Source organism: Primulina tabacum, chromosome 4, assembly GCF_025594145.1.
Source record: "Primulina tabacum isolate GXHZ01 chromosome 4, ASM2559414v2, whole genome shotgun sequence".
In the NCBI taxonomy this organism is placed as follows: domain Eukaryota; kingdom Viridiplantae; phylum Streptophyta; class Magnoliopsida; order Lamiales; family Gesneriaceae; genus Primulina; species Primulina tabacum.
Genome location: NC_134553.1, coordinates 45297366 through 45325059, shown reverse-complemented (window position 1 = coordinate 45325059; position 27694 = coordinate 45297366). Strand labels below are relative to the sequence as shown.

At 35.4% G+C, this 27694-nt stretch overlaps 2 protein-coding genes across 2 annotated transcripts; both read right to left on the bottom strand.

Moving 5' to 3' along the window:
• Positions 1–2919: 2919 nt before the first annotated feature.
• On the bottom strand, positions 2920–3716 carry LOC142543421 (photosystem I reaction center subunit II, chloroplastic-like). Its single transcript, XM_075650670.1, has one exon. The coding sequence runs from the start codon at positions 3643–3645 to the stop codon at positions 3034–3036; it is 612 nt and encodes a 203-aa protein (XP_075506785.1). The 5' UTR covers positions 3646–3716; the 3' UTR covers positions 2920–3033.
• An 822-nt stretch (positions 3717–4538) lies between these two features.
• Positions 4539–8616, bottom strand: LOC142543420 (linoleate 9S-lipoxygenase 5-like). Its single transcript, XM_075650669.1, has 9 exons — positions 8176–8616; positions 7730–8022; positions 7402–7642; positions 6977–7315; positions 6813–6898; positions 6613–6720; positions 6223–6530; positions 5607–5870; positions 4539–5492 (listed from the first exon to the last, which is right to left on the bottom strand). The coding sequence occupies exons 1-9, from the start codon at positions 8414–8416 to the stop codon at positions 4724–4726; spliced, it is 2649 nt and encodes an 882-aa protein (XP_075506784.1). The 5' UTR covers positions 8417–8616; the 3' UTR covers positions 4539–4723.
• Positions 8617–27694: the final 19078 nt, after the last annotated feature.

Below are 27694 nucleotides of genomic sequence, written 5' to 3'. Positions count from 1 at the left end.
CGATTGTGCGTACAAGACATCGATAACCTTCGACAAGAAGTAATGTCTGAAGCACATAAATCGAAATTTTCAGTCCATCCTGGCAGTACAAAGATGTACAGAGATTTGAAGAAAAATTTCTGGTGGAGTAGAATGAAGAAGGACGTGGCAATGTTTGTTTCTAAGTCTCACGTGTGCCAACAAGTCAAAGCAGAACACCAGAGACCTGGTGGACTTCTTCAACCATTAGAAATCCCGGAATGGAAATGAGAACATATTTCCATGGATTTTGTAGTTGGTTTACCCAAGTCGAGACAAGGTCATGGTGGCATCTGGGTAATCGTAGATAGACTCGCGAAATCTGCGCATTTCTTACCCGTCCGGATGAGTTATAATTTGGACAAGCTAGCCACATTGTACATGAATGAGATCGTACGACTACATGGAGTTCCAACTAGCATAATATCAGACAGAGACCCGAGGTTTATATCTCGTTTTTGGAAGAGCTTTCGACGAGCTATGGGGACAAAAGTTACTCTAAGTACGGCCTATCATCCTCAGACCGATGGCCAAACAGAGAGAACAATTCAAACTCTAGAAGATATGCTGAGAGCATGTGCTCTAGACTTCAGTGGTAATTGGAGTGAACATCTTCCCTTAATCTGAGTTCGCGTACAATAATAGTTACCAAAGCAGTATTGGAATGGTACCATACGAAGCTCTGTATGGACGAAAGTGTCGATCACCACTATATCGGGATGAAGTAGAGGAAAAAGCCATCGTTGGACCAGAACTAATCCAAGAAACAATGGATAAAGTTGATATGATTAAGGAATGACTAAAAACTGCCCAAGATCGACAGAAAAGCTGGGCTGACCTGAAAAGAAGACCCATGGATTTTGAAGTGGGCGAAAAAGCATATGTGAAAGTGTCACCCATAAAGGGTGTAATCCGATTCAATAAGGATGGAAAACTGAATCCCAGATACGTCGACCATTTGAAATTCTTGAGAAGGTGGGAACACTTATTTATAGATTAGCACTTCCACCCGACATATCAAGAATTCACAATGTATTCCACGTCTCACAGCTGAGGAGATATATTTCTGATCCAAGTCATATTCTCGAAGCTGGACCACTTCTGGTTGAGAGAAATCTAAATGAAGAACTGAAGTATGAGGAAATTCCAATTCGGATTGTTGATAACAAAGACCAAGTACTGAGACGACGAACTATTCCATATGTCAAAGTACAATGGTCCAATCACACTGAAAGAGAAGCTACTTGGGAATTGGAAGAAAAGATGCGAGAATAATATCCTTATCTCTTTGAAGATCATGTATAGCCAAGTTTCGAGGACGAAACTTCACATAGGGAGGGAGGGATAAGAGAACTCGCAATTCCAGCACTAGCTAGCATTTTACAGCAGCAATGCAAAATTTCCAACATAAGCTAATATTTCAGAAGCTGGAATTTTTCCAGCAGATTAGAATCCAGCAGCAAATAACAGATAAAATCCAACAGCAGAAGAGCGAGATTCCAGAAAACTGTTACTGTTTCAGCTTATGACTTGTAACTAAAGCATTTAACATGAAATAAAGGCGGTTAATGTCAGATTATGGCCATTAATTGGGAGGCTAACAGTCAGTATTTTGCCTATAAATAACACCCTCAAACCTCTGAATTGGTGTTACACAATTCTGGAGATTATCACTTGAATTTTCGAGCTAAGAGAGTGCTTATTTTCGAGCAGTAGAAACCAGTAGCAAAAACAAGCAGATTCCAAACTCCAACCGAAACTTTATAGCAAATTACAGTAAGTGGGCTTATGCATAAATATCTTGAAACCAGTTTGATGACTTTTGTTTTAAAACAAAGTTTCTGTATGTTTGATTTCTGATATCTGATTTTTGAAACACTGAAACCTAGTGAACTAATAGTAGGAATATATATTCTGAACATTTCTGAATTCTGATTTCTGATTCTGGTCTCACCCCTTAGAGGAGAGAACATATAGGGGACTGATATCAGTTTAGCCATGAAATTCACAAATATGCTCAGTGCTTACTTACTTACATTTCTGTTAATACTGATTCTTGTTCTGAAAATAAAAGTTTCTGTATATTATTTGTATTACTGTTTCTGTTAAAAACGATTTCGAAAACTGGGAGTTATTCCCTGCCCCCGCTTATTGAGTGACGACCATATCACTCACCCACCAAACCTATCTCAGATAAGAACGAGGAAGAAATCTTAAAAGAAGAAGAGCAGATCCAATTCTGGGGCTGGTGAAGAAGACTGTTATTTCTCAGTTCTAGTTTATGTTTTCCGCTGCATGTGTTAAGACGTTATTATGTTTAGTTTTACATTTCCGCTGTAAAACATTATTATTTGAGATTGTATCAGACAATGAATTATTCAGTATTATGAATAAAAGACTGATTTCTGAATTTTGTACTTCTGAGACTTGTTGTTTTCGAATGTAAATTTGAGAGCAACGCCGGTGTCGACCAACTCCGTCCCCTGGACGTGACAGATCTTGTCATGGTTTGCGAGAATCTGGCGCGAAATCTGACGACAGGGGGCGCGGGTGTTTTTTTATCTGGAGGCATAGTAGATCTTCAGTTTTCAAATCGCCTGGCATTGTGACCCAGACTAGTTATGAAGACGGACACTCTAGCTTCCGGTTCATGGTGCCACCGAATATTTCGACGGCAACAAAAGATATGGCCAAATTTTACATGAACGATCTGCTTAACAACATCTAGATTGTAAAGTAAAGTTGGAATCATCACAATATATAACATTTGGAGTGCAATAGGAATTAGTTCATGAAAGATTGTGTTAGCTTATTTTTTTGTATCAAAGTTATAAATCAAGCATGTGTAAGAAATATTACTTGTCGAAGTATATAATCATAATTCACAACAAACACAGACAGTAAATTTAATATAGTCCATGTTGATCTTCAAGAAGAGCCACACACAAGTACAGGAGAACAAAAACTTAAATTCATTTCAATTCACATGATTACAAATGGCAGATATTTCAGAGCTCACAAGTCAAACACTTGCTTCCCAGTGAATTTGACCTCAAACTGGCTAGTGTTCTTCCCAATGGGTCTCATGTTCACCCCGACTCCGGAACGGCCCGGGTTCACCTTCTCGGGGTAGACCCCATCCTTCGGGTGCAAATACTGCACCTCACCGTTGGGAAACACCCTGTAAAACTGGTACTTGATCTTGTACTTGGATCTCAGACTTGTCCCCAGCGCCAGACACTGCTCCTTACGCGCCAGTTTCAGCAGGTTCGGGCCCTGTCGCATGATGGCGGCCCCGCCAGTCGGCATTTCAAATATCTGTTCCTTGGGGGAATCCCAGGTGATGACGTAGAATTCCTCCACCTGGGCTTTGCGAAGGAGCCCACCGGTACTGCCGCCGAAGATGGGAGACGGCGTGTTGGGGTCTAGCGTTGGTGGGGTGAAGCCCGCCGGAGCTTCCTCAGCCATAGCCTTGATGGGACCGTTTGACACGGAGGAGGCGCCCTTCACAGGCTTAGGAATAGAAAATTGTGCGAGCGACTGTTTCCATGGCGCCACAACACGGTCGGTGGACTTGGCGGCGGATAGGGTGGGGGTTAAGAGGGAAGTTTGGGTTGCCATAGCCATGGAGCTTGTTGAAATTGAGAGAGGATTTTGATAATAAAATTATCGTGTGTTGAAAACGGGCGGAATATTGATAAGAAAAGATGAGAGTGTGTGGAGGGAGATTTCAGTATAGGATAAGAAGATATGGCGAGACCAATTAGAACGTGTGATGTAGATACGCACTACCCATTGCCTAAGCATGTAAAAACATTTTTTAAATCGTCATGGGTATAGAGATATGCTTAAAAACATTGTTAAGCCAACGTGACTTTAGTACGACGTATTTGATACACATGATATGATAAATATATGATATATAATATAAGGATAAGTTAAGGATAAATAATATGTAAGATATTTTATTTAATCTTTGGTAAAATTTTAATAAGAGTGATTAAATTTATATATTAGATTGTAATGATAAAATTAACATTATCATAATAAATTTTATAATTTCAAAGTTGTTGCTTGAGTTCATATTTCTTATATATTCATGCGTCGACAGTGCTTGCATGATTTATTTATTTTCACCTAATTTTATATATCGTGAGTTAAGTCAAATATCAATTTTTAAGATTAATAGAATAATATTAATAATTTTATTGACATTTATAAAAATCATTTATATAATTATCTCGAGTTCATTTATATAATTATCATATTATATAATATATAAAAATAAATAAAAATATTTATTTGATTTTAATTTATATCTACTAGTGAGATTTATAGAAATTATTTATATAGGATTTTTATATATTGAGGACAATTAAGTGTGTTTTTTATCATTAAATTAAAATTATCACATCTAATAAAAGAAATATTTTATCCTTCTATAAAATTATTTATCACGAACCATGATATTATCATGGACTTTCTAAAAAAGTACCAAACGTGGGATAAGCTCTTATCCAGACCAAAAGTGGCATATTTCAAAATAAGAGGAAAAATAATATAACATCATGCGGAAAAACTATTATCCTTTATTTCCTCACTATATATTACAGACGCACTATTTAAAACTGTCCAATTTTTTTTTATTGAAAAGACGCCACAAAACACTCTACAATCCCACGTACTCGGCCAGCACCACGAGACTTCAAATTGAAATACTGTTTGGAATCCCTCTAACAGCAAGCCCACTGAGGCCACTCTCCCCGGATGTGTTCGGATACAACAATGTGTAAGGCATTTTAATCGGACCAGTTCGATTCCTGAACCTTGTATCTTTGTTCCTTTCAATAATGTTAGCTTCAATTCTCTCCAATGCGGCCCCGAATCGCTCAAACGCATCTAATGCTCCTTTATCCGCCGTCCAATTGGGGGTGTCCCTCTGCCCGAGATACACTTCATCTGTGGAATGCCTGGATAATATTTCGATCAAAGAAACACCAAGAAGTGTTTGGAATTGGGCTGTTATGGTTTTCAAGAATGCCAGGTCTGGGTTCTTCTCGAGCTCGGTATATTCAGGTGTATCTGGTTTAGGCAAGAAACGCCGGCTTACCGTGGGGCGGTTCGGAAGGAAGCCAGCATAGGGATACTGTCCAAAATTTACAGCAGCGTGAAGAGCAGAAGCAATCCACATGATTGTTGTGCATGCTTGAATGAGATCATCTTGTGTTCCCATTTTAGACCACCAGGTCTCGTGTTTTAAGTCTCCATGTCCCTCTGTACGAATCTCATACCACCAGGATTGAAGCTCGGTGTCACTTTTTATCATATCGTCTGTGGGATAATAGAAACAACAGTATTCTTTGACCCATGCTTCAATTGCAGACCAGATTTCTAAGCCATCAACAGCAAATGGGTAGTCCTCCATAACAAGCTTTAGGCCGTTCGGTTGGCTCGAATCTTCAACTGCCATTCCTCTGCAATGAAGCAAATAAGATTAAACATTAGCTTTCCTTCAATATGTTTATTCGAGCACTAGATATTGTACCGAAAAGATAGAAATCAAATAAAGATAACTTTTCCTATACAACCTTTTGAGGAGATCTCGAGGGAGTGCTTGCTCTGTGAAGTTCCAGTTTTTATAAACCTGGGCAGACATTTCGAGAGCATATCTTCCTGGGAAGACGGTTCTTTCAAGTACCCCATCTGCGTTGACGAGAAATTGTCGAGCCAAGGCGTTTATATGCATCGTATCACGAAAATGAGGGGTCAGAAGCTTGTATATTGGGTGAAGCAAACTCAACTGTCTGCTCGTTGCTATTATGAATGGCTCAATCACTGCATGTGTGTTCAACCTGCATTAACAAATCCGACATCATTTTGACACACTGAGATAACACACAAAAATTCTTAAATCATGCCAAATCTAACAATTTTTGCACATTCACGTACAGCACAAAATACAACAAACACATTGGGGAAATTATCAAACAACTTTATGGAGCATATCCAGTCGAGCACTACATGATCTAAAGAAAACTGCGAAAGGCCGTCTTTGTAAGAATTGGAGTAATATTGGTGCAACTCAAATTTTTTAAACTATTCAACAACCCGAGTAATACACTTCGATCAAACTGCCGATCTGGCTGCCTCACACTATAGCAATGTTATCCAAGAATCTTTTGCAACAAATGTAAGTATATATACCAGTGGCATACGAGCTGATGGAAGCCTGAATCGTTGACTGCGGCATAAGCCTTGGCCAATTGCCAAAATGATTTCTGAATTCCATCCTCATCACATGGAGTAAACACCAGACTTTCAGCCCCATGCTCGTCTCCGTCTTCGTGTGGCAAACTCAGTTCAATAGCCAGTGGCCTCAATGTGCCATCGTCTTTAAGCAGAAGAATGGTTCGACTAGCATATGTCTTTGTAGCGGTTGTATTGATCCTTCGAAGATATGGTATCAGAGCATCATGATGATCTAATATGAACAGCTTATTATTCGCCAAGGCCTGCATTCAAAATTGATAACTGATAAGAATGATCGTTTGGAGCACAAATACAGAGAAAGTTATGCAGAAAAGGAATATTTACTTCGTCTACGGTGAGTCCGTCCATGTTCTTTTCAACGTCACCACGAGTTATCTTACTGTTTTGATCGCCATATACAGCGGAGTCTAGCTTGCTAGTCGGTGGAAACTCCTGTGATATTTAAATTTGGCAGCTGAAAATCAAGTATCGACTCGAAAAAAACTAGATTTACATACAAATTACAATTAGTATGTGCCTTATACCGTAAGGCGTTTGATGACAACAGGGTTCACTCCGGCTAGCATTTCTCTTCCAAATTCTTCGTCCGTTCTCCAAGCCGTTTCATCCTCTACATTTATCCAACAAATCCCACTTCAAAACAATGCAAAATGCGCCACTTTCTTGCGAAAAGTATTAAAAAATCTACCTTTGATCACGTCAGGGACAGGGAGTTTTAGGAATCGTTCCCCATCTGAACGAAGAAGCTCCCTGAACAACTCCCAGGGAACACATTCCCTGATTTTGCTTAATGAATGACCAGCCGGAAGCTTAATCCCGCCTTCGTATAAGTTGTAAACATCTTGTAATGTATCAAACTCGTTAATAGTTTTATCAAAAATAGCTTTCATCTCAGGGACTATAACCTGACCCAGAGATTTAACCGCATAACCGACGAAATCGGAGAATTTCACATGGCTGAACTGCTCGTCTCGTGGGACGTAAATATTTAAATTCAGGAGAAACAATCTGCTTTCCGAATTGGGATCTGGAAACACAATTCAACTTACTTTAGTTCTAGATCATGGTTATCAGTAAAAACAGAGAAAAAATTGTACAAATTTTAAAATCCACCTTTCTTATTTGGGGGACGCCCTGTGCGTCCCCTACGAGGATACGGGTTCGTGGCCGATCCACCGAGCACAGGTCGGGCTGAATCTTTTCCTTTTTCGGGAAATCCCAAGTCGTTGTAGTAAGCATAGTCGTAAACTCTGTCCCATGTCTTTAACACACCCGACCCGTTTCCACGGAGATTTATCAGCTCTTCTTCTCTATACAAACGCAACGGTTCCGGTGTATCACTAGGCAGGTAAGTCTGTTAACACATGAAAAAGATCATTTTTTCTTCAATTCAAAACCTCAAAATCCCATTTCTGGCAACATTTCAAACCTGGAAACTTACCTGATTCGAGAAGAAGACGCGACTATACTTGTAACGTTTTACGGGAAAAACCCAAGAATTACAGACAAAATGGACTGGACCATAACCCGGAACATCGTCTAGAGTGACGGTCCTCAGGTAAAATTCGCTGTGGTGATGGTTTTGCATAATGAAAGCGCCTGGAACTCCATCGGATTCGTCCCAGTTAAATGTCACGTTGAATTCGGCGTCATTTTTGGCAGAAACTGAAGTTATTTTTGTCACCCAGTTCTCCACGTAAGCTATTTTTCCCAGTTTCCCTCTTTTTCCATCGGCTGAAAGATTTGAACCAGAAGTTTGTTCAGATTTTTTTTAAAAAAAGAACAATGGCTAAAACCCTACAAAAACAGAGTACCGGTACTTTAAAGAAAAGGGCTTCAAAAACAGCCAAAGTTTCTTGATTTACAAGATGAAATTCAAAATTCTACCCGGATCAAATTTTTCAGCGCTGATAAGCTGCAACGAGACACCTTTCCCGAATACTTCATGAAATCGATCGAGAATAGAAGACCCCACATCAGTTGCATCTAAGACGTTCTTCTTCATCAGAACAAGAGTACCACGAATCTTAGTCTGCTCAATCTTGGGTGCATCCTTAATCTTCCCACACACAGATCCCAGCAGCTTCTCCAACATCTCTGAAGAATGGCAAGGCGGAAAAACACCCATTTTCAAATTAATATCTATAATTTTCAAGAAAATAAACCAAGAAAACTGCGAAAATGTGAATTAAATCCCGTGTAGAGGGCAGGGTTTTATATAATCGACACAGGATTGACCAACTCCAAATGGGAATTCAATAACTCACACCCACTTGGTATTTTCCTGGAAACTCTTCCCTCGTGTAACACTTGAAATACAGTAATAACAATAAACTAAAACCCACAGATTTAAAAAATAACTAAAAAATCCGGGAATCAATCAGTAGCTTGTATCAGTAATGTAATTATGATTGTGGGGTATCTTTATTAAAGACGGCATGTACGTACCTACGGTGATTAAAGAATCGGTTCCAACTTGCATTACAATTTACACTTTATTAATAATATTATTATTATTAAACGATTGAAAAGTAACTGATTTTATATAAAAATAATATTTTTTTATGGATAGATCGTCTCACATAAGTTTACAGGATAAAGATCATATACAAAATTTTGTGTCAGTTAGATAATAATTTAAAAACAGAGCGATTTGGGCAACGGGATTTGTAGATATTTCACTAAGTTGTGCAAATATTCTTTTATGGCTGCTCGTGCAAAAGGATACGATGCGCTGGGTGAATTTTATCACCAGGTAGGCGACACTTAACCAAAGATTATGGTTATATGGGATTATCCAGTGTAACAGGGAATCACATGGCCATGCTACACTCATTTGACAATTGGATTGATGTTGGTTTTTGTTTTCTTGAAGGGATTGAGAATAAATAAACAAAAAAGAAAAATTAAACCATTGTCATATCACAATATATACAAATTTTATACTAGTAGATCTGTTATGAGGTTGTCTCACAAATATTTATCCGTATAGATCCGTGAGATGTGAGACGAGTCAAACTTGTTCGTAATTACAATAATAAGTAATATTTTGGCATAAAAAGTAATGTTTTTACATGGTGACATAAATAAGAGATAGTCTCAAAAAATTGACTCGTGAGATCGTCTCACAAAAATTTTTGTGATTTTTTAAGTTTATAGAAGAAAAAAAGATTGAAGGTTGAAGTACCAATAATTTTTTATATATAATGAAGAGGAAAAAAAAATCCAAGTAAAAATACGCAAAATAGTAATTGCAATCCGATATATGTAAGAATTAAAAATTATATGATAGATAATTGGGAGAAACAAGAAAATATATATGATTTTAGATTTGACAATTTAAAATATTGGATTTAAAAAAATAAGGTTGCTAAATAATTATATTTTAACGGTTTGATAATAAATTTTTTTTTATTTGTGTGCAAGCATACGAGCACGACTTGAGTGCGTCGAATATCATACCGATCAAGGAAAAATCGCCTAGCTAGTCTATGCCACCTTTTGCTATTTTTTTCCCTCGGAAGAGACCTTTCACATGCTTTTGAGACATTTCACACGCTCTATCTGCCGGGTTGTTGGTGCTTTCGATTGCCCTATTGATGACAACTTTTGGTACTTCTACTGTCCTCTTGATGGCAACCTTTGGCATTTCGTATGGCTACTATCAACATTTATAAATAGAGAATGTGTCAAGGCCAGAAAACACACCGAAAAATTCACTTGCTCCCACGTTCCTGCACCATGCTCCTGCTTGCTGCACTTCTGTTCCTTCGTTTTCCACCAATAAAGTTCAGGTATTATTTCGTTCGCCGGCGTCGTGATTTCTGCAACATCACTGCGAGTCTGTCCGTTGTATCCAGGAAACAGACGTCCGATTGAAACCTCGAAGCACATACCAGAGTGAACAAATCTGTTTTAAATAATTATACTTGCTACATGCGTCGATTTGATTTGATTTTTCTTTGTACGATACACATATTATAAAAAGTACACTTATTTCAGTTACTGCTTTATCTTTAGGAGTTTACTTCTACGATTTTTTTATTAGCATTTTCGTCAACACATTTAACAATTGAGATGATTATTTATTGATTAATTCCTCATGTTCTATTGAATTACCACAATTAGAATAATGATTTTTCCAAAAAATTATATACGTAAAATTAAATTATTGTTGAAGAATTGCACATATACTCATATTTTGGAACGACGCTTTTTTATGTTTGGCTTAAATCGAATATCGGTGTTACGGGATGAGAGACGACTAAACTCAAGGATCAATGAACCAAGGAAAGGGTTGCTTTAAATTAATATTAATAATAAGGTCAATGTTTTTAATAAAGTCTAGGGTGACAATATTGGAGATATTTTTATGTAAAATATGTAGTTGTTGGAAGTAGGTACTTAGAAATATTTTTAATGAGTTGTTAAATGGGCAACCCGGCCCGGCTAGGCCTCCATCAAATCGAGATTCGAGAAAACTCTGATTCAACTCAACTCATCGTAAATTTGCTAATTAGACACGACAATTAGTCGATCAATTTTTTTGTTTAAATATTGGCTAAAAAAAGCTTTCATACACAATTATAATTTATAAATAACAAAATTTGTCAAATTTTATCAACCAACGACCATATATAAATTATTATCAATAATATAAATATTTTAAAATCCGTCGATTATATATATAATTATTAATAATATACATATTTCAAAGTTCATTAAGTAAACATAAATTATTATAATTAATATACATCTTTCAAAACTCATCCATACATAAACCATTTTAAATAATACAAATCTTTCAAAAATGTAAACCTAATATTAGAAATAATATAATAAAAAATTATTTTTTTAAAACAATGACGAGCCAACCCACTCTGACATGCAACCCGAACGAGTTGGCCCGTTTTGTCCCTCATTCAACCCACCCATTTACTATAACGGAGCTGACCAGCCTAACATATTTGACTCGTTTTTACAGTTTTATCCACGAGGTGTGCCATATTTTTTTTATCTCATTTAATTGGTTCCAAAATTGTAAAATAACTTAAACTTGAAATGTCATATTTTTTCACCATGAATTTCACCCGTTTAACTCTAAATTCTTGAATATGACAATGATAATGGGTTCTCGAATCCTATTATTGGCAAAAACTTGTGTGAGACGGTCTCACGGGTTGTAGACGGATATCTTATTTGGGTAATCCATGAAAAAGTATTACTTTTTATTGTGAATATCGGTAGGGTTGACCCGTCTCAAAGATAAAAATTCGTGAGACCATCTTACAAGAGACATACTCACTATTATATCTAACAAGGTGTTTAAACTCGGAAGATCGAGCGTTAAATAAATAAAATTAAATAAGGACAATTATTGTTGTATAACAACGAAACTTTAAAATATTAACGTTTTTTAGAACAAAAAACATATAAAAAATCTAACTTTGATTTTTTTGAATTAACAATAGTTTAATGTGAGAATGAAATTTTAAGAGCCTAGGTATGGATAAATTAGTCACGCTGCATTTTTTACTATTTCGATAGGGACGAAACGTGCCTCGTTATATATCTTTAATTTTATAAATATAAATTAATTGTACATAGATTTTAAAAAAATGATAATTAACAAATATTTTTTAAATACACAATTTATATTAAAAAATCAATAAAAACTTTAAAATATATATTTAATTTTAATTTTAATAGGGCGAAATAAACATTTTAATTTCTGGTCAATTTATGTATTTATTTATTTTGGTTAATAATAATAATCGATGTCTTTAATTTATGCAGATATTTGTCTTTTTCAAGTACGTAGCATGATATTAATTTCCCCTAAAAAAAGTCGTGCGTGAATGCATCAGTTCCCACCGACCGTAGTTTCACACCAAGTTTATTTTATTTTGACTTAAAACTTGCTATTCTGCACGTTAAATTTAGCTATGCCAAGTTTTGAATTGAATTAGTTCCCTTTCTTGAGTTCAATACGGTTTCACAAATCTTTATATATGAGACGGGTCAATCCTACCGATATTCACAATAAAAAGTAATACTCTTAGCATAAAAAGTAATACTTTTTCATGAATGACCCAAATACAAGATCTGTCTCACAAAATACGATCCGTGAGACCGTCTCACACAAGCTTTTGTCCCCTTTCTTTACTATGCTCAGATTAAATATATATTATTAAGTATAACAACGAGAAATTTCAATATATAAAAAAAACTAATTATCCCAATAAAATATTGTCTTAAAATAAATAATACAAATCGTAATGTATCAAGCGACTAATATCTTTGTAAAATTCATTTTTTTTTTAACCACTACGTACCAATTAATTAACATTTAGTTAGCTTTATATGAATTATTGGATTGCAGAAAATTGTTGCTTTTACTATTTGATGATGGAAAATGTGATAGAATTTAGTATGTGGTGGACCTAACAGAGTTGACGGGTAGAACCCACCCGTTAATTCCGAGTATAGGTTTATGTTTAGACGAGATCAGACGAGACGGAAAGGTCTGGACTTCTTGAAAATTGAAATGGGTTGGGTCTCGCCTCCTACTAAACCCGACCCAAACCGGTATATTATAATAGATTTGATGATATAAAATGAATTTGTTATTCGATCAATATAAATATCCGTCGGCTCGTAATATTTATATAGGAAAAATCTAATAAAACATACATGACAAATATTTCGTGCTACCTGAGAATGAGTTCAACTATACCCAATTTGTGAAAATTGTCCATGCATCCTTTCGGCCAGCTATTTGAACTATTAATTTGAATTTAAGATTAAAAATTATAGTGAAATTAAATTGGTCGTTGAGGAATTGTCGTTGTCCAATTAAAAACTTTCAATTATTTTCAATTGTTTTTTCCATGTGGGGACAGATCACAATAATTATCAATTCAACGTTCGACTTTAATAACACGTGGTCATCGTGATTGGACATAAATGGATAGTGTTAGATTTCTGTATGTCCCCGTTTCCCCTCCAGAGTTGTTATAATATTTACTGATTCATCGAAAATCGTCGAGCTTATTGTCATATATTTATTATAACAATATATTTCTTTCATTCACATTCATTTTAACATTAAAACTCATTATTTATGAGTCTTACTGTCCAATCAATCATTTTAAATTTTTTTAATATTAAATAAATATGTTTTACAATATTTAAATCATTATTATTCTAATTTTTAAAAATAATCTCACTCTTTAATAAAATAATTTTATTAATTTTAAAAAATAATATTATTGTTATTTAAATATTTTTATTAAATAACGTAGATGTTCGAAAGAAATATCACGACAGAAGAATTATTTAAATAAGACATGAACAAGATTTATTTAAAATTACAATATAATTAAAAAGTTAAAAAAAATAAAATAAAAAGTCCAAAAAAATGATTAAGTTAAAAAGTTTTTTAAAAAAAATAAAAAATCCAAAAGAAACTTAAAAAAAAAATTTAAACAAAATTAAAAAAAATTAAAAAAATAAGAGAGAGAGGTGTTCATTCAACGCCTCACTCTGATGTTAAAATAGATATTATAATGCTCATTTAACACTCTATTGTGCATGTCTATAATTACGATTATATTAACGGATAGTTATTGGAAAAATGACTGTACGAAACTCTAATATATTAAACCGTACAATATTCCAAATATTATATTTCGATTGTTATTATTAAAATTGAAAATTTGTCGCTTTTCCAAATGTTGAATATTACAGTCGATAGTAATAATACAACTTAAATATATTAGATAGTACATCAATCTAAAAGCCACGTTTCGATTACTACACAAAAGCGCATTTATTGACCCAACAGTATAATACCGAATTCAGCATTCAAAGAAATAATTAAAGATAATGAAAAATATGAATGGATGGGTCCAATTTTGTTGGTCGTAATTAAAAAAATGGTTGGGATAATTGGTCTTTTTTTCCCCGTGAAAATTGCCTCATTAATAATTGATGGTTAAAAAAATTCAATCATTGTTCTAAAATTGTCTTTTAAATATTCAAATTTTATTCTTAAAATGTAATAACCTTTTCTATCACCCGGCCATTCCCCATATGTAATATTATTAAATTCCTTCTATTCAAAATATAGTGTAGGACCGATGGTTCGATTTCATTCTTTTTATTCAAAAATTAGATTTATTAAAACGAAGATGAGGTCTCTTGTGAGACGATTTTTCGAATCTTTATATCTGAGACGGGTAAACCCTACCGATATTCACAATAGAAAATAATAATTTTCATAGATGACTCAAATAAGATATTCGTCTCACAAAATACGACCCATGAGACCGTCTGTAGGACCGAGCGCTTGCCACTTTACCAAAAGCTATAGCTGGTGGTAATGGTGCAATTCAAATATTTTAAACCGCACAGCAGCTCAAGCACTACGGTTCGATCGCTCTACCAAGTAAGGACAATTATTGCACCCAACAATCTCCCTTCCAATAATTGCACTCCTTGCAATCAATTGGAATCGAACCCGTGACCTTGGCTCTGATATCAATTGTAGGACCGAGCGCTTGCCGCTTTACCAAAAGCTATAGCTGGTGGTAATGCTGCAACTCAAATCTTTTAAACCACACAGCAGCTCAAGAACCACGATTCGATCGCTCTACCAAGTAAGTACAATTATTTTACTCAACACCGTCTCACATAAGTTTTTGTCTAAAACGAAATATCAAGCACGATCATGTTTCCAACGTGTAAAACACATGACATCACAATATTTAATATGAAATAATATATAAAAAAATGTAATTATGCATTGTGAATCTTATCAAAATATCTACACACTACACAAGACACAACAAATTATATACTAGGTCAGCAAATATTAATTTTCTCTTACAAAATTATCGAATAATACAACATGTCTTGATAACGTTAGATATACCAGATTTGAAAATGAAATATAAAATAAATGTAATCATGCATTGTCAATCTTATCAAAATATATATACACACACACGATCATATTTCCAACGTGTTAATACAGGGCACCACAAATTATAGATGTTTAAATGCAACGGTGTTGCGATCAAGATATGTGGGTTTTCATCCTTGATTTCACATTTTAAAAAAAAAACTTTAATGCAATTTTGACAATTAGATTTATCATGAGATGATTTCATCAAGATAGATTGAACTTTACACATATGAGATGTTAAAAATATTTTTTTTAAAAAAATTAAGATTAATATGTGATCACATTGTTTTATGTTAAGGACATGGAAGTAACTTATATTTATAGATATAATATTTTTATATTATATATTTTGTGTTGAAAAAAATATATATATCCACAAAATCCATCATGTTAAATAATAAAGAATAATACTGTAAAATTTAGCAGAAGCGTATCCGAAACCTTAATTCTTATGTCATAAGAACGAGTTCCTAATCTTCCACATTTACACATTATTTTTTTGAGAAAATCTTTTAGTTTTTTCTTCGGTTTTTTCCTATAATGGTGGTAGAGAACATGGAATCACTTTAAGTTTTGGGCTTCACTTTAGAATACAACTCACATCATTTAATTATTTACATATAAGCTCATATAATTGAAATTGACATAACAATATCTCACTTGGGCTCCATATGTAACCTTATAATTATGCTTTATGGAAATAGCCTTGCAAAATTGTTGTCATTACCGAAATATATTTATAAACAATTTGGTCCATCAACATATAATCAAAACAGTTTTCACTACACATAAGGTAACTTTACCAATCAATAGTTACAAATGCTAACACAACTCAATGAAATAGATTATGAAGTTGATGTGTAACATTAAAACTTTATACAATGTAATCATAACATGAATATCTCTATATGATTCTCCTTAAATCTTATTGAGATCAAATTTTAACCATAATCAAGTATGAATAAACTGAAATTTATTTATTCAAAAAAAAACTTTCAATAATTGTAATTGAAAATGTCACAACTGAAAAGAATTTAAAATAATAAACTCTAACTAAAACTGAATTTTCTCAATTGACACAACACACATACGAGCAATATGATCATGAAAAATTTTGGGTGATAGTTTCTTAGTAAGAAGATTGATAGGATCGATTAACGTATCAAGAGTGTTTAGAAGGGGGGGTTGAATAAACACTCACAATTAAAACTGATCTTTTCGAATTTTGAGTTCAGTTTGGTGACAAACTGATTCTCGAAATCTTGTTGGTCAATGACAATCAGTTAAACTAAAGTAGTTGCGGAAAGTAACTGACTGAAAGATATAATACAAAAATAAAATACACAAGGTTTGTTTCTGGATGTTCGGAGATTTCAATTACTCCTACGTCACCCCTTCTATCTCAAGGATAGGATTTCCACTAAAAGACTTTGATCAAATACAAGATTTGTACTGACCCACTTCAGTTTGGACTTATCACTGCCAAAAGCTGAAACTCTTAGTATTACAAAATGTTCTCAGTGCGTAACTGATCTTAGCACTATCGAATTTAACGATTATTACAAAGTGCTAGTGAGCTCAAATTGTAGCTTTGACTGCTACGAATAAATCAAGTAAGAGTGAGCTAAGATTTTGGCAGAGTAACAGCAAGCTTTGAATGGAATGATCTTGTTGTGCTTCAGCTGTTCTTCTGTCATATTTATAAGCTTTCCTTCCAACGGTATCTTGAGATATATTTGAATCTTTGTATCCGTTGATTGCCACTTCATTATTCCTTCATTTATTGTAATGCGGCGTCTTAACTGCTTTAGCCGAAATGTGTTGTTCTAAGCTGTATTGATTGAAGTGCAGCGTTTCATATTCAGTTGCAGTCTTTTGTGTATCTTTGTCGGTTGAATGTTCTTTCCCGAGACATGTTTAGTTACGGCTGAATGTATCAACAGATTGGTTTCCAACTGATCAGTTTTCTTTATTAGATCAGCTGATTTCAGTTGTTAAGTCCAGTTGCTGAGTTCAGTTTACTCGATCAGTTGGTTCGTATTTTCAGTTGGTTCATATTTTGTCAAACGCCGGAATTTAGTTTCCAACAATTTCCCCCTTTATGGTGTTTGAAAAAACTAAGTAGATAATAACTGAACGTCTGAGCTCATTGTAGATAAAATAAGAGATTGAATTTTTTTTTGAACTGAAAGAGGTCTTGATTTAATAACAGCTGAATCTAATAATCTGATTAACTACTTTGTTTCTCAAGATGCTCTTTGATCTTTGATTTCTTCCCCCTTTTTGTCAAACAAATCCATCTTCTCAGATAATCTTCGAACGTCAGTGGAAAGAATTTTGACATCTGAGGAGATACCTGAGACAGCAGTTTGTAAACAAGTCTGTAGCAATTCCATTTTATTAGAAACAGAAGTTTCCAATCGCTCAACTCGTTGACTGATTATATCCTGAGTTGTATAGAGATTTTGAGCTAGACCTCTGTTATTCTTCATCTCAAACACAGTTCGGGTAAGAGAATACATGTTTGCTTGAATGGCTTTCAGTTTTGCTGAATCAGATTCAATTGAAGAATCCAATTTGACAGCATGAGAGAATTGTGTGGATTGAATTTTCTTGATTTCAGTAATCATTTGCTGCATATTGTGCTGCATATTCTGGATTTCTTCAAGGACAAGATCCATTTCTGTGGATTGAAGAGGAGGTGACTGATTAGATGTTCCCTGTGTTTGATCTTTAGAAGCTTGATAAGAAATTACTAAAATCATGTTCTGGACTTCAGTTTCAGCAGTTGTAAGATCAGGAACTTCTGATGCAATGACTTCTTCTGCAGTCTGAGTTGTAAAAATTTGTGCTTCTTGTTGTTCTTGCTCCAAATCTGGGGCTTGCTCTTCAGGTGGAAAATTTTCAATGATTAAATGAGTTTCCTCCGATTCAGTTAGTTTTTTTTCTGAAGTTTGGATGGGCACTTTAGATTGTTCTTCAGTTTCAGCAGATATTTGTTGCTGAATTAATTTTTCAGCAACAAGAGGCTCAACTGGTTCTTCAGATGATATTTGAACCTCTTGTTCTGGTTTCTCAGTTGAAGGAGCAACTGATTCAGAATGTATTGCTTCTAGCTGAGCTTCCAGGGCTACTGTCTGAATGATTTCATCAATATTGGCAAAAGTTAATTCAGCCTCGGAATACAATTGTTTATCAGCAGATGATTGTGGTTCTTCAGCAACCGGTTATGGAGATGACTCTTTCTGCTAGGAGGAGAATGTATCTTCTTCTGTTTTTGAACAGGATGATTTTTCAGGAAGAACCAATTCCTGATCCTGTTACCAAAATCTGATTTTCCTTTGTAGGCCACTAAGATCTGAGTCCAATTGGGTGAACACAGCTCTATCATGATAGGCAGTTGGACCTATGGGATTGTAGTTGAATTTCAGCTTTTCAACCATTCTAGTCAGCTTTTTGGCTCGAATTTGATCAAAGAAATATTTTTGCCTCTCCAATGCCTGGGCAATAGTAGCAGCTTTGACTATATTCAACACAATCGCTTCAAGTTTAATAAACTTTTTTAGTTGAGATTTGTGTTTCAGCTCTTTGGCAAAAATCTCAGTCCTAAAACTCTTCCAACTATCAAAAGATTTTAGTTTTGATGTGGCAAATGCATTTACCTGTTCTCAAACCAGGTCAATGTGAGTTTGGATGGCACTAGATGGTCTTGGCTCTTCAACTAGCTTGCCCTTTCCTTTTTCAGTAGTGAGAATGTGAGGAATATCCAAACCAGAGTGAGTGGTGTCCACTTGTTCCCTCAATATAACGCCTTTAGATCTGGCCGGAGGCAGAATGGTAGGGCGATTTACATGAGTCAAGGGAGCTCTTACTTTAGCGGGTGCCTTTTCTTCAGTAACTGAATCATCAGGTGGAACAGCTTGCAAAGGGATAGCCTGAATAGGCTTTTGGGCAGGTGATTGAGTCAATTTCTCAGTTGGAATGAATTCCACCGCTGTTATTGGTTTAGTTCTTTGCGTCCTCGGTCTCTTGACAAGCTTAGGAGAAGGAGTTTTCTCCGAATCTGATTCACTGATAATCAGTTTTCGTTTTGCAATCTTCAGTTGGGCCAAAGTTTTGGTCTTCTTGGTTGGTGTTGGAGCAGGTGGTTGCGTCCCAACCTCCTGTTTGGTTTTCAAAAACTGTTTGGGAGAAATGTCCAGTTTGGTCTTTGGAGGCAAGATGTTCTTGGCAGTGAATACTTTGAACTTTGATGATTTTCCAGCATTGTCAGCTACCAATCCCTTTAGTTTCAGAAGATAACTGATTGGAATAGCAAAGCCTCTTGATTGTTTGGTAGATTGAAGCATATTCCTCAGAATATTGAAAATAATATGCCTCCAGTTAGCTTTCTTTTCTCCCATGATGATGGTCATCACTTGGAATTTTTCAAGAGTAAGGGCAGCATAAGAGCCAGCCTTAGCTAATATACCCTTCGCCACAATGTCTGCTAATAATTGAATTTCTGATTTCAGCTCTTTCTTTGGATCGAAAACTTTGATTTTCCGCCTATCAGCAGGCAGCAAAGATTGCATTTCCTCAATGTCAGATGTTTTGACTTCAGAGAAGCTGACGTACCCATCAGTTGGCAAAGAGAAAATTTCTCTGAAGGCATCTTCAGATAGGATCAACAGCTGATTATTGACAGTTACAGAGATACTTCCATCAGTAGTGACAAACCCCTTCAGATAGAATTCGTTTACTTCCTTGGGATATATCTCCTGCGAAGATTGTCCCAAAAACATCCTGAGATCAGCAGATTCAATCTTCAGAAAGACGTTCTTAACTTCTTCTTCTTGAACTGATAAAACTGAGTCAAAATCAATGGCCATAGCGTTCAACATGTGAGCTAGGATTTGATTCGCCATTTCGGAAGATAAAATGATCTGAAATTCGTAAAAGATAAGCTCTGGAATTAGTGTGCTCTTAGGAACTGATTGTATTCGTAAGAAGAAAAAAAATTGAATTGAAGCGGGCATAGTACATTTGTTCGTGACTGTTCAAATTCTGGACACGTGTCAGTCCATTCAAAATTTTGAATAAAAACGTGTGTACGTGTGCTGTAAGCGTGTGTACAATTTAAACGGTTCAAATGCTTCCACGTTTTCAAAATGAGATTCATCATTAGATAGCAGACAGTCACGTCACTTGATTTGGAATATATTATGGTTAATTAGTTAACTTATATGAGAAAATTAGTGAAATACCCAACTAAATGATCAGTTGTAAGACTATGTCCTTTCAGTTGAGAGTTTACTAACATTTGTCTTCTCAGTTAACCTCTTAAAACCATTATCTCCCCTTAATCGGTGCATAGAATAATTAAAGTGATGATATAAAATAAATTTAAAGGTCAGAAAGATTATCGTTTGCTGAAACGTTGACGGCCCTTCAGCTTCCATGATATTCGGCTATAAATAGAAGTAACACGGTTAGTTTCAGTCATATTGGTGAAAATATTCAAGACAAAAAGAATGGAAGATACGAGTAGCTCGAGTGCTTCGCCGTTTGCTCTGGAGACTAAGAAGGCTGTGATAGAAGATGAAGTCTTCTATGAGAGTCTTCACTACTGGGAAAAGTTACAGAAGCTTGAGTTCCTGTATAATACTGGCGAGGCTACCACTCCCGAGTTGATGGCAGAGTTGAGAAAGGTGCGGGAGCACTTGAACATAGCTGTGTGGGTGGACATCTTTAAGGATGGTCATATCTATCAGCTAATGCTTCGAAAGGAACTGAAAATCCTCAATCGCATAGCTGTTTCTTATAGCTTTGTCAAGACATCTACCTCTCCTTTATCTACTTGGTTGAAAATGTGGATAATTGATGTAGAGGAAAAATATGATGATGTAATCCGTGCAAACGTTTATGGTTGAATGAAGTATTTATATAAGCTTAATTTTGTTTTTCTCTTTCCTGCAAATGATAAATTTCATCAGTTGTTATGTATGAATTGCGAACTTAAACATATGAACTGGTGAAAGACTAACTTATATAATTTGACTATGAACTGAAATCAGTTAAACATTAAGTAATAAATGACAAACTGATATCAGTTGATAATGAACAACTGATAAATAAGAAGCCTGGGTAAATGAGAATAGCGCTTCGGTTGACTTGAGACTCTTTGGTTTCTTCAACATTTAATGTCATCTGTCTGGTTGATGACAATGTTCTGTTACAAGCAATGCTATGATTCTTATTTTCTGCAAATAATTTTATTAGTAAAACAGCATCAATAATAATTTTAAGACAAGTCAATTAAACCAAGAATATTGCGAAAGTGAGAAAACTTAGTCTCGGGTAATGGTTTGGTGAAGATGTCAGCTGCTTGTTGCTCAGTTGGAATATACTCCAGTCTAATGTCCTTCTTCAAAGCATGATCTCTAATGAAGTGGTGCATGACATCTATATGCTTGGTCCTTGAGTGAAGAACTGGATTATAGGTGATGGCAATTGTGCTCGTATTGTCACAGAATATGGGCGATTCATTTGTAATTACTCCATAGTCTCTCAGTTGTTGCGGGATCCAGATCAGTTGTGCACAACAACTACCAGCAGCAAGATATTCTGCTTCAGTTGTTGAGGTAGCTATGGATGTCTGCTTTTTGCTGAACCAAGAGATCAGTCTGTCTCCTAGAAACTGACAAGATCCACTTGTACTTTTACGATCAAGCTTACATCCTGCATAATCTGCATCTGAATATCCAACTAAATTGAAAGTAGAGTCTTTAGAATACCATAACCCAACATTTTGTGTACCCTTAAGATATCTCAAAATTCTTTTAGCAGCTGAGAAATGTGATTGCTTAGGATTTGCTTGAAATCTAGCACACATACAGACAGCAAATACAATATCAGGACGACTGGCAGTTAGGTACAACAATGAACCTATTAAACCTCGATATAATGTCGCCTCAACTGATATTCCCCCTTGATCAGTGTCCAATTTTACTGATGAGCTCATGGGAGTATTTGCAGCTGAACATGATTCCATGCCAAATTTCTTCAGCAGCTCCTTTGTATATTTAGTCTGATTGATGAATATACCAGTCTCCAGTTGCTTCACTTGCAGTCCAAGAAAGAATGTCAGTTCACCCATCATGCTCATTTCGAACTTTTCCTGCATCAACTTGGCAAATTTCTCGCATAATTTGGGGTTAGTTGACCCAAATATGATATCATCAACATAAATTTGAACTAATAAAATGTGATTATTCTTAGCAAATTTGAACAAGGTCTTATCAACTGATCCAACAGAAAAATCATGATCAGTTAGAAATTTTGAGAGAGTTTCGTACCAAGCTCTGGAAGCTTGTTTAAGACCATATAAGGCTTTGTTCAAATGATATACATCATCAGGAAAGTTGTGATTTACAAAACCTGGAGGTTGTTCAAATATACTTCCTCTTGCAACTGGCCATTTAGGAATGAACTTTTTACATCCATTTGATAGACTTTGAAGTTCTTGAATGAAGCATATACAAGGAATATTCTGATAGCTTCCAGTCTTGCAACTGGTGCATATGTTTCATCATAATCAATTCCTTCTTCTTGCCTATATCCTTGTGCTACCAGTCTCGCTTTATTGCGCACAACTGAACCATCCTCGTTCAGTTTATTTCTGTATACCCATTTTGTACCTATAATAGTTTTTGAAATTGATCTTGGAACTAAGTTCCAGACTTTGTTATAAGTGAACTGATGTAGCTCTTCTTGCATTGCATTTACCCAGTTAGGATCAGCAAGAGCTTCATCACTTTTCTTCGGTTCTAGTTGTGAAACAAAAGTTGAATATAAATAAATTTAGCATTTGATTGCGAGTTCTTACTGGATCAGATGGATTTCCTATTACCAGTTCAGGTGGATGTGATTTTCTCCATCTGTACTCAGTATTTGTTGTATCAGCAATTTCTTCAGTTGGTAACTGAACACAGTTTTCAGTCTCAGTTGTTAAGTTCAGTTGCAGAGTTCAGTTTACTCGATCAGTTGGTTCGTATTTTCAGTTGGTTCATATTTTGTCAAACGCCGGAATTTAGTTTCCAACACAGATCTGCAACCAGGTAGTTTGTACCGATATACTCAATAAACAATTGACCATTATGAATTCTTTCTTTATCAACCAGGAAATTGATATCAATGTATTTTGACTTCGTCAAGCTCATGTTGTCATTAAAATACATAAATGTTGATTTATTCTCACAATGTCATCTTAGTGGTTTTTCAATACCATCAAGAGAGTTCAGCCCCGTGACAAAATTTCGCAGTCATATTCCATGATTACTGATTAGATGTCACATAATACGCTACAAACCCAGCTTCCATGACGGAAAAAGATATAAGAGACTGTTTAGTACTCTACCAAGAAATGGAACATCCAGTGGGGAGACTAGATGTAGCTTGACGTTGTTTTCATACTGTTTTGACATCAAGAAAAATTGGGGTCAGTATATCCAATGATATCAAACTGATCCAACCTTCGATATATGAACACGTAATCTTTTGTTTTCTATAGGTACCATAAAAATCTTTTGACCTTTTTTCAATATTCCACTCCTGTATTACTAATATATCTGCCCAACATTCTTTTCACGTACGTAATCTCTGGATGTATACAAACCTGAACATACATCAGACTCCCTGCTAGAGATGCATAGGGAATCTTTTATATTTATTTTTTTTCTCAAAATCATTCTTGGGCACTATATGATATTAAATCTGTTTCCCTTAGCCATATGGGTATCTACTGGTTTACAATCTTTCATCCCATATTGCTTGAGAACTTTATCGATATAGCATTTTTGCGATAATCCAAGAATATCTCGAGAGTGATTCCGATGTATCAAGATATCCAGTAAAAAAAGGTGCATCATCAATATCTTTCATATCAAAATTGAAACGTCTGCCGTTTTTATTGCTTAAAAAGTACTAGAATTTTTTTTTTTAAAACCTCACTTAGCATCGGCCGAACCATAAAATATTTTTGACACCATTTTATAAATAAAACATCTAACTAGTACTTGAAAATCCAAAGAGCAATAGTCAGGACAATAAATCGTAAAGCGTTTTACCAAACCTAAAAAGCAATAAATATTTGAAAAGTGTAGCCCATACTACCTCTCAAAAACCTCTCATAAGCATAAAGTAAAATGTCGTAAAAATCTTTAACTTAAAGTCATAAACTTAAATGCGGAAATAGAAGCGCTAGTCCTCGGGTTATGTGCACCGACAGTTCAGCAAGTCACTCGTCAAGACCTCCAATATCATTGCTATTTATATCACCTGCATCAACACACCTAGTGAGTCTAAAGACTCAACACGTCCTACCTTTGATAACAAGTAATACGTAATACAGTCAACATATAACAGTGAAAAATATTTGTACTTAAAATATCATTTTCATGAAGATGCATAAACATAAATATTTTCGTAAACATTTTCATGATGCATAAAAACAGTTTCATAAAAACGTTTTCATATAAACATACACATATCACATAAACATATTCATATTCATATCCATATTCGTGTCCATATTCATATTCATGTTCGTGTTTGTTGAATTCAGATCGTGATTGTGACTCGTATTCTTAAACGTATTGGGCGATGGATCCATCTAGAGAAAACCACAGTACTGGGCGGCGGGGACACCAGCAACACTCTCACCGGTCAACTGGGCCTTGGCCTACGTATTAACATATTCGTATTCGTATCACGTATTCGTATTCGTATCCGTATCCAAGGAAACACGATCGTCGGGCTCCCACTGGGACCATAACCCTCACGATATTTCCAACATGTAGTAGTCACAATCCCTTCACTTCCTTCAACATGTTATCATTACTTAATAAAAATCATGTATATGCATATCGTTTTATTTTTGAAACCAAGCATGCAACATATCTTTTAAATGTCAAAGATTAAACCATAAAAATCCATGAGCATTTAAAACAAACGTTTTAACATCTTAAAAATTCATAACATTTAAAATTGACATATTATCATATAAAAATTCATAAAAATCCATAATCATGGAAAATAATCATATTAGCATATAAAATAGCATTTAGGACACTGCCATGACGTTTACTAATTTCTAGGTGTAAAAAGACCGTTTTACCCTGGATGTAAAATTTCCCGTTTTAGACATTTTCTTAATTTCATTGACTCTAACATGTCCCAAATAATTATTTAAGCTTACATGAATTTTCTTATATTTTTATTTAGCTTAATTCGATGACTTTTAAATTAATTTTTAAATGTGACATATTAATGCGTTTTAATCTTGACTTAAACCAAACCTTAATATAAAATTCTCAAACTAAAAAATTAGACTTATAATAATTATTTAAACTTAAACCTAATTTTTCATAATTTTATAAAGCTTAAAACTAGGTGTTTCAATTAACTCGTTAATTAAAGTTTCGTGCGGCGATTAAATCCCGAATAAATCCAAATCTCATTATTTTGATCCCAAATTTTAAACATAGCATTTTTTATTATTTATTCTACCTTCCCAAGTCATGAGCCACCCCCGTGGACCCTTGGATCTATTTTTAGCCTTTGAATTTTCGAAATTGACACCCTAACGTACACACCGAGCCATCTCCTAATTTACCCGAGCCACGCCCGAGCCACCTTGAGCCAAAACCTAGCCAACCCATATAGGGACCCTACTGTGCAAGCCCAGCCCCAAAAACATGATCCTAACCCGCTCAAAAACTTGCTGGAAGTCGACCCAATATTCTGCTGTGTTGTGTGTGCGCTCCTTTCTCTTCCCCAAGACTCCTAGCCAACTAGGACACCTCCAGCCCTTAACCACCTGACCCCTCATGACCCTCACCTTCCCTGGACCACGCCTAGACCTAGCCCAGACCAACCCACACCCTAAACCCAAGCAGCAAAGCCCCTGAACCAAAGGACAGCAGCCTCGCATCCACCCTTGCTGTCATGCAACTTTCTCACGTTTTCTGATGGTAGGCTTCTAACCATCGAGCCACCCCTTGAACCAGCCCCTCAAGCACCATCCTAGGAGCCTAAGGGCGCACCCTGACCCAGCCCAGGCCCCCTGGACCGAGCCCACAAGTCTGCACAAACACAGAAGTCGCGTGTCCCTGCATGACTCCTCTCGGGTAGGAGTCCTCGCTGTCAAGGACTCCTCCCAGCCTCTTAGCTCGAGTCCTAGCATGGCTAGGACTCTTCCCTTGACTCCCTCACGACCTTGTCTACCACCTGGAACCATCCAACACCCAGCCTAGCCCTGAAGAGCAACAACCGAACCATATATCCCATGACAGCAGATTGTGCATCCACTTGTGTTTGTGATTCATGTGTGGTGTTTTGGGTGCTGTTTTTGGTGTCTAAATTCGTCTAAAACAATGTCTAAGCATGTCCTGATCATGGCAGCCCCTTTAACACATATAAAACATGATTTTGGTAATTTACAACACCAATTTAGAACACATGCACATGGAGTTACGAAAATTTAACATGCTGCTATGTTTTTCAGAAAAATTCATGCATAAAACAAATAATATGATGTGTTGATGGTTTGAAGGAAGAGTAGGCGTGCCTTTGCGTAATTAACGCATGAAAAACCGTTGACGATTTGCGAAGAACGGACAAGAACCTTGGCTAAGAATTTCTCTTGAACTTTTCCACCGATTTTCTTTCAAATTTGATGATGGTGTGTGCCGTGTGATTGAGTGGTGGGGAGAGTTTTAATTGGTGCAAAGTGTGTGGCCGTGAGATGTAGGTGCAAAGTGTGGGGTTTTGGGAAAGGTTTACATATTATATAACTTAATTAAACCCTAACAAGGCTTTAGGCCTATTAAGCCCCTATATTAAGCTCATTAGTCATTGATTAGAATTAAATAAAATATTAGTAAAATTTTGGTAAAATAGTTTGTGAATTAAATAGCCGGGTTGTCAAAAAGTTAGTATTTTTGTTGAAAAACCAACACCGAAAAAAATTTACGTCCCGGCGTATTAAATCATCTCAAAACCCCTTATTTTCCAAAAATGAGAAGAAACCATCAACTATATTTTAAATCATTAAAAATAATTATTTACTAAAAACATTTTTCGTTTTTCAGCCATCGGTCTCCGTTCTTCGATCGCAACTTGATTAATCCTTAAAAATACAATTTATGCATAATGACAATAAAATCCTATTTAACATATAATCATGCATATCACATAATCAATTAAGCAGTTAAAATAATTTAATTAACCATTTTTCAGAATTCCTAGATTTGCATGCCGTTGGATTACGTCGTCTTAATTTTGGACCTTACAAAAATTCTTAACTAGAAATCTTTGTGTCATAAAACAGTTCTATATCTAGCGAGTTGGATATAATCAACATATAAAAACACAAAATATGCTTATTCCAACTGAACT